The sequence below is a fragment of the Hevea brasiliensis genome, chromosome 10, assembly GCF_030052815.1.
Source record: "Hevea brasiliensis isolate MT/VB/25A 57/8 chromosome 10, ASM3005281v1, whole genome shotgun sequence".
In the NCBI taxonomy this organism is placed as follows: domain Eukaryota; kingdom Viridiplantae; phylum Streptophyta; class Magnoliopsida; order Malpighiales; family Euphorbiaceae; genus Hevea; species Hevea brasiliensis.
This window is the reverse complement of record NC_079502.1, coordinates 97549337-97557987: the sequence shown is the minus strand read 5'-3', so window position 1 is coordinate 97557987 and position 8651 is coordinate 97549337. Positions and strand designations below refer to the sequence as shown.

The following is an 8651-nucleotide window of genomic DNA, read 5'->3' as shown; positions in this document are numbered from 1 at the left end:
CATTGGTTCTTGCTTCTCCAGCTCAGAAGGTGGTTTGTGATCTGGCTTTATTTGTCGGAGGCTTGTGAAACAGAGTTGGTTTGCTCATCAATCTTACGTCAAATCAAAAGAAAAACAAGTTGTTAGAATTGTGGGTTTTGTTAGCTGGGATGCTTTGAATATATAATTCAATTTGAGTTTTTCGGTTTACTCAAACCATTAATATATAACTTATAAAATTTATACTTGTATATATTGTATGCCCTATAAAATTGTATATTATTTTTTTTTTTTTACAAAATCTAAATTAAAGATGTGTTCAGGTTGCTAAGAACCTTGCATATCATTGACAAAAGTTTTAGTGATAATTTAAAGATCAAGGAAGAGCAAGGGAGATCAATACTGAAGATATCCAACTTTAGCAAGATATCCAAAGCAGTCCTTGCACGACTAAAGCTTCCATTAACAATGTAAAAAGCAGAGGCATCTCGCTCATAACATGGAGATGAATTTTAACCACACAAACGAAAATATCATAGAGATGCAAAATACAAATAAAAGCTAAGATAAAATTAATCAAGCTCTATAAGCTAAATTAAGGATAAACCTCAATGATGGATCTTAAACCTAGCATGGGTTTGATATTTGTATAGAGTTCTAGAGTTTCGAACAACTCATTAGGTTTCGATGGTTATAGGATTGAACTTGAGGGTTTCAGGAAACTAAGGATTCCAGGTTAGCTACTGTTCGTGATAGGTGGTTGATAGTCTATAAGAGGTGAGTAATTCTAACCTTAATAAATGTAACTTGTTAAATTCAACTTATAATCATCCTCATATATCATGTCATATTTATTTATGTAGTATGTATTTAGAACGTGAATATATTGCATAATTGGATAATTTTTTATGGTGCATGATGGATTATGCATGACCCATTGACTCCCTCAATGTTTATGACCATGTAATATTATATATATTATGGATCCATAAAATCTAAAAAGAGACCTTACAATACCTCTTGATGCATGACACATGTCATGTTATAAGCATAAGTTCTGAGGAGCCACTGTATGAGCCGGACATATTTGATTAGGGGAGTCAATTGTGACATGTCTATCCTATGTAAAATGTTTATAATGTGAAAACTCATCTGAATGATGTATTGTATATGTATGAAATAAATGTGATAATTAATGTGTTTAATTTATGCACTGAACCTGTGTAAGCTCACCTCTTTTCCCTAACCCAAGGTGTAGGAGTATAGGAATAGAAGAGTTTTATAGAGCTTGAGCAGCAAGGATAGTTGTGAAGTGTTTAAATGTATATTGTATGATTAGTGGACATGTAATATGTAAGGGAATAATTACTCTACTGGTGTTCAAGTTTAATAGATGTTGTTATTAAGGATAAGTAATGTAATTATGTATGTTTTAAATCTAAGCTAACTACTCATGTGAGAATATATGTATGAACCAATTATACTTTAGTATTTTATGTATAGAAAGGTTCAAATTCTAAATGGATTTTTATAATGATGATGATGAATGAGAAATTGAAAGTGTAATGGGTTTGGACTATGTTTGGATTATGAGTTATAGGATTATGTTCATGATTAACTAGTTTTTAGGCTTGCTACGGGTTCCGACAGCTTTAAGCTGACCTCATCCCTAGCGCTAGTAATGGCCTCTCGTAGAGTCATTACATTTTCTATGAGTCTTGGATTTCTTTTTTACTAGGCCTCTGCCCTTTACTGTTTATTTGTTTATAGGCTCATCTTTAAAATAAAATAACAAAAAATGAATTTTTTTCTAGTTTTAGAGCCTGTTTGGCATTGCTGCTGGAACTACTATTGAAAAAATTATTTTTTTAAATGTACTAGTTAAAGAGTATTAAAAAATAATTTAAAATTAAATTTGATAAGTTTTGATCATAAAAACACTAAAATAATAAAATAATTTTTTTTCAAATTACTTTTTTTAATAGCATATAAAATAATATTTTTATTAAAAAAATAGTTTAGCCCATTGACTTGGTTGTTTGAAAGCTCCATTTTGTTGTCGTGGTTCCGTCCAGCATTGTTAGCTTTTTACTAATGAAATCGACAGAGCCTTCTCTACGAAGCAATGGATGGGGAGTGGGCGAATTTTTGAGTTTCGTGGTGAAGAGGTGCAGGGGATTATGAGAAGGTGGTGTGCGATCCAAGGGGTTATCGTCTTGTCTCCTGGTCCTTGGCTTCACTTCTTTAGGAGGTTCAACTGGGGTTAACAGTTTGTGCATTGGTTCTTGCTTCTCCATTTCGTAAGGTGGTTTGTGATCTGGCTTTATTTGTCGGAGGCTTGTGAAACAGAGTTGGTTTGCTCATCAATCTTACGTCAAATCAAAAGAAAAACAAGTTGTTAGAATTGTGGGTTTTGTTAGCTGGGATGCTTTGAATATATAATTCAATTTGAGTTTTTCGGTTTACTCAAACCATTAATATATAACTTATAAAATTTATACTTGTATATATTGTAAGCCCTATAAAATTGTATATTATTTTTTTTTTTTACAAAATCTAAATTAAAGATGTGTTCAGGTTGCTAAGAACCTTGCATATCATTGACAAAAGTTTTAGTGATAATTTAAAGATCAAGGAAGAGCAAGGGAGATCAATACTGAAGATATCCAACTTTAGCAAGATATCCAAAGCAGTCCTTGCACGACTAAAGCTTCCATTAACAATGTAAAAAGCAGAGGCATCTCGCTCATAACATGGAGATGAATTTTAACCACACAAACGAAAATATCATAGAGATGCAAAATACAAATAAAAGCTAAGATAAAATTAATCAAGCTCTATAAGCTAAATTAAGGATAAACCTCAATGATGGATCTTAAACCTAGCATGGGTTTTATCTTATAGTCGCTAAAACCAGCATCGAAAAAGAGTTTAGCCCATTCTTTTTCATTTCTCTCTTGACCATTAACTAAGGCCATCATCAGCATATCAAAGAAGAGTTGCGTTTCCATGGCATCCTTATCTTTTTCGCCGCTTCCTATCACCATGTCTATGATAATTAACTTCCCTCCTTCTCTTCCTTTAATGGCTTCTTTACATTGCTTCATAATCTTCACGCATTCTTCATCACTCTAGTCGTGTAAAATCCACCGGTCATTATTACAAGAAAAAAAAATTAGACTTTTATCTGTCAGATTCAAATCAAGTTATTTACTAAAATATGAACTAATCGAGTCATATAGATTATTAGGATTTGAAGCTTTAATTTTTTTTTTGAATTTTTTATGTTTTATTTAAATTAAAATAAATTATAAGTCATTTTAGATAAAATTGTAGATTATTTAAGCTGGCAGGTTGGGCTTGCCCCATTAAAATTGGGTTGAAAATTTGAGCTTCAAACTACTGTAGAATTGAACTTCTCGAGGAGAATCTTCAAACTGAACTTTTAGCCAATTGGACCAATGATCAGACCTAGCCAATTATTCACTGGTGAGATGTGGGCGGCTGCAGGATCACCGCAGCTCCTCTTTTCTCAAGAACAATCTAATCTAATCTGATAGTCCCCAAGAAATTAAGTAGCAGCTACAGCGTACAGGGGATGATAATCGGAGAGAAGGGTTAGACGTACCTTCAGTAAAATTGCATCGGAAGGAGGAATCTCCTCAAACATGTTGCCTCCAACATACTTCAAGTTGTCAGTGCCTTGCAGCCCATTGACTTGGTTGTTTGAAAGCTCCATTTTGTTGTCGTGGTTCCGTCCAGCATTGTTAGCTTTTTACTAATGAAATCGACAGAGCCCTCTCTACGAAGCAATGGATGGGGAGTGGGTGAATTTTTGAGTTTCGTGGTGAAGAGGTGCAGGGGATTATGAGAAGATGGTGTGCGATCCAAGGGGTTATTGTCTTGTCTCCTGGTCCTTGGCTTCACTTCTTTAGGAGGTTCAGCTGGGGTTAACAGTTTGTGCATTGGTTCTTGCTTCTCCAGCTCAGAAGGTGGTTTGTGATCTGGCTTTATTTGTTGGAGGCTTGTGAAACAGAGTTGGTTTGCTCATCAATCTTACGTCAAATCAAAAGAAAAACAAGTTGTTAGAATTGTGGGTTTTGTTAGCTGGGATGCTTTGAATATATAATTCAATTTGAGTTTTTCGGTTTACTTAAACCATTAATATATAACTTATAAAATTTATACTTGTATATATTGTAAGCCCTATAAAATTGTATATTATTATTATTTTTTTTACAAAATCTAAATTAAAGATGTGTTCAGGTTGCTAAGAACCTTGCATATCATTGACAAAAGTTTTAGTGATAATTTAAAGATCAAGGAAGAGCAAGGGGGATCAATACTGAAGATATCCAACTTTAGCAAGATATCCAAAGCAGTCCTTGCACGACTAAAGCTTCCATTAACAATGTAAAAAGCAGAGGCATCTCGCTCATAACATGGAGATGAATTTTAACCACACAAACGAAAATATCATAGAGATGCAAAATACAAATAAAAGCTAAGATAAAATTAATCAAGCTCTATAAGCTAAATTAAGGATAAACCTCAATGATGGATCTTAAACCTAGCATGGGTTTTATCTTATAGTCGCTAAAACCAGCATCGAAAAAGATTTTAGCCCATTCTTTTTCATTTCTCTCTTGACCATTAACTAAGGCCATCATCAGCATATCAAAGAAGAGTTGCGTTTCCATGGCATCCTTATCTTTTTTGCCGCTTCCTATCACCATGTCTATGATAATTAACTTCCCTCCTTCTCTTCCTTTAATGGCTTTTTTACATTGCTTCATAATCTTTACGCATTCTTCGTCACTCCAGTCGTGTAAAATCTACTGGTCATCATTACAAGAAAAAAAAATTAGACTTTTAACTGTCAGATTCAAATCAAGTTATTTACTAAAATATGAACTAATCGAGTCATATAGATTATCAGGATTTGAAGCTTTAATTTTTTTTTTTGAATCTTTTATGTTTTATTTAAATTAAAATAAATTATAGGTCATTTTAGATAAAATTGTAGATTATTTAAGCTGGCAGGTTGGGCTTGCCCCATTAAAATTGGGTTGAAAATTTGAGCTTCAAACTACTGTAGAATTGAACTTCTCGAGGAGAATCTTCAAACTGAACTTTTAGCCAATTGGACCAATGATCAGACCTAGCCAATTATTCACTGGTGAGATATGGGCGGCTGCAGGATCACCGCAGCTTCTCTTTTCTCAAGAACAATCTAATCTAATCTGATAGTCCCCAAGAAATTAAGTAGCAGCTACAGCGTACAGGGGATGATAATCGGAGAGAATGGTTAGACGTACCTTCAGCAAAATTGCATCGGAAGGAGGAATCTCCTCAAACATGTTGCCTCCAACATACTTCAAGTTGTCAGTGCCTTGCAGACCAGCCACCACATGTGGGAGATCAAACACAATGCAATCCAACTGAGGGAATGCTTTAGCTATGGCTTTAGCCACGGTTCCTGTTCCACCCCCAACATCAACCAATGACTTCAGCCCCTCAAACGCTTCCTCACACTTATTGATCACCACATGCATAACGAGCCTAGCATCACTAGCCATTGCTTCGTTAAAGAAATCGTTGAGCTTGGGTTCATGTCCAGCATACTCCCAAAATGTCCTCCCATGAGCCGTATTAAATGGAGTAGGATCATCGTTTAGGAACCAAGTGCTCACATAATGCCATGGTCTTGTTAAAATAGGATCAAGCATGGCCATCAAGAACGGCGTGACACTCAAGGGGTTGTCCTTGAGAAGGAGCTGAGATGCACTGGTGAGAACATACCCTTCTTCTTGATCATCATCTTCACTGATTTTTGCTTGAGCAAAGAAACCAGAGTGAACCAAAAGGCGCATTAGGCGAGCTATACAGCGAGCTTTGGCTGGGTGGACAGGTAAAGAAGAAATAAGCTGGGAAAGGGTAATGGGTTTGCCATAGTTGTGGATCACATCTGGGATTCCTAATTGAATTGCACATTTAAGGGACATAGAGTTGATGAAGTTAAAGATGTGGTTCCATACATGAGCTTGAGCTTGAAGAAGCTCAGCATCATGATTTGCATCAGCCAAATTGACCATCTTTTCAGGCTTTCTTGAGGAAGTGTTTATGATAATTTGGTATGGTTGATGCAATACTAAGAACAATATATAGAGTGCTGATGGGTGGATAACTTCGATACTTCATTTGAATTGGTGTAATATTATATATTGACCAAAATAAATATTTTATTTTATATTACATGTTATTTAAGTTGAGCTCTACACAGAGTCATGGAATTTACAAATAAAAATGTACTTGTTATCGCTTTTCGCGTTGTTAAGTGAACGTGATACGTTGGTGGTTAGGGTGAAAAAGACCTGAAAATGGGCCCTTTTTTTAAATTAAAATATTTTATTGACCAATAAGGAAAAACTAAAAAAATTTCAATTTAAATCCAGATTAGCATACCATAAAAATCTGGTATAAAATTAGAATTACGAGTATTACAAAGAAAATTCGAATGCTGAGACCAAATAATGGGACTTGCATAGAATAAGGTAGTTTAACTATGAGCAGCGATAAGCAACCATCCCTGAACGCCGACAGCCCTCGAAGAAACTGCCCATTTGCATCCCTTAACACAGCATCTTTACTATAATTATTATAATCTTTTTTACTATAATTAACAACCAATTTTTACCTGTAAACTTTCATGTGTTTTTTGAAAAAATTATTATTTGCTTCCAAAATTTTTAAAATAAAAATTTTATTTATAAATTTTATTTTTTTAAATTACTATTTTTCCTCTAATATTTTTATATTTTTTTTTCAACTTTACACTTTTATGTAAATTTTGTTTATAATTTTTATATTATTTAATTTTAAACTCTTAATATTATATATTTTTATTTTAACCTCTATGCTTTTGTCAATATTTGATATCTGGTACAGTGTCAGCATCAGCCATGCTCAATCAGAGAGGTGCTAAATATATACATGGATGCAGACATACAGTAGTTGATAGATTTAAATGGCTACAGTTCAACGGAAGTGTAGGTTATTAATTATCTCTCTGATGGAATTTGAGAAGGGGTTGGTTGATTTTCCTTTTCTACTTATCTATGTACCAAACCAGAATTAGGCAGACCCACGTATGAATTAATGAAATAATTCATGTGGGGTTGCGAAGCTAATGAAACTACTCTATTGTCTATGCAGAAGAAAAGAAAGAGAAGAGGCAACTAATTTTTGCAATATATGTCAATATACTTAATTTTCATCTCTTAATTTCCATTCATATGCAGACTCGTTTCTTATTGATTGAACTCCAATTAATGCTTAAACTTCTCGTAATCTTATAATTTTAAAAATGACTTGGATATGCAACAAAAACTCGTTGGTATAGCATAGTTATTTGCTAAACAATGATGCATAAATAATTACAAGATAAGTGTATCTTGCACGACATGATAACCACCAATTTTAATTACATGCAAAATTATTGCGATGGCATTAGCAAATTGTGATAGATGGTTTTATGCAATAATCGTCCGACAATATGTGGGTTATCTCTATAATGGTGATGTTCTTTATCTGGCATTATCAGTTTAGAAAGTAGCTTGAAAGCATACCTAAATTGCATCTTCACACGCACTTGATTCTTGTTAGTTGATGTATCACTGTCTTAAGGGCACAAATATTATGAATGCTGCCCTAGTAAAATCGCTTTAAAAAATTTTAATTAAGGTGGGTGCTTCACTGCTTCTCGATTCAATAATATATATTCGTTTATTGTCGTTTGTAGTTTGTTATAAGCAAGTTGCTTCACATATCGACATGAGCGTCATAACCTTGATAGAGATGCCTAAAAAAAGAACAAAAAAAGAAAGAGAGAAAGTGATGGTGGGTCAGCAACTAGAGAGGTAAAGCCAGAACCACACAATTCAGATGGAAAGTACTAACAAGTTCTCCTCTTAATTTGGAGTAATTATCACTTGATATCACTTAATTTTATGAGTTAATTTATAAAAGTCATTTAATTTTAATTTTTCTTTCTAAAACTTATTTAATTTGAATTTAATATTATTAAAGTTAACATAATTAAATATTGTAGTCCAGATTAATCTTGTTAATTTTCAGTAACGGTCACTCAATTTTAGTAATTTTTTTAGTACTCTCATTTTCAATTTTTTTCCCTTAAAATTTAAAATTTCTTTTTTTTTTTAACTTTTAATTAGAGGTTTACAAATTACCATAAAAAAAAATTATGGTAATAGTTTAGATTATTAATAGTTTAGTGAAAATTAAAAAGAATTAGTACAATTATGCTCTAATTGGTGTTATGCTGTGCAGCCGTCCGCTCGTAGGCGGTGGGATTTTTTTAATCATATTGTATAAATATAATACAATTTTTAATTATTTCATGCATTATTTATTTTATTTTATAAATTATTGATTTTAATCCAATAGATACAATTTAGATTGTGTCAATGCAAACGTAATTAGCTTTGGTCATGGCGAATTTATTTTTAAAATTGGACCGAATGAGTTTGTTTTAAATATTATTTTGAATTTCTAATTTTGATTTTCGTCACTTTAAAACTGAGTTTAATTATTTCATCTTTTATATAATATAATATTAATTTTTTTTAATAAAAGCAAATTAAACTAAATCC

The 8651-nt window shown here is 32.8% G+C and overlaps 1 protein-coding gene and 1 pseudogene across 1 annotated transcript; both read right to left on the bottom strand.

The window, feature by feature from the left end:
- Positions 1-2828: 2828 nt before the first annotated feature.
- On the bottom strand, positions 2829-3718 carry LOC131169433 (flavonoid 8-O-methyltransferase 1-like). The gene is made up of 2 exons (XM_058128661.1): positions 3608-3718; positions 2829-3110 (listed from the first exon to the last, which is right to left on the bottom strand). The coding sequence occupies exons 1-2, from the start codon at positions 3716-3718 to the stop codon at positions 2829-2831; spliced, it is 393 nt and encodes a 130-aa protein (XP_057984644.1).
- Positions 3719-4318: 600 nt separating this feature from the next.
- Positions 4319-6175, bottom strand: LOC131169267 (trans-resveratrol di-O-methyltransferase-like; annotated as a pseudogene).
- Positions 6176-8651: the final 2476 nt, after the last annotated feature.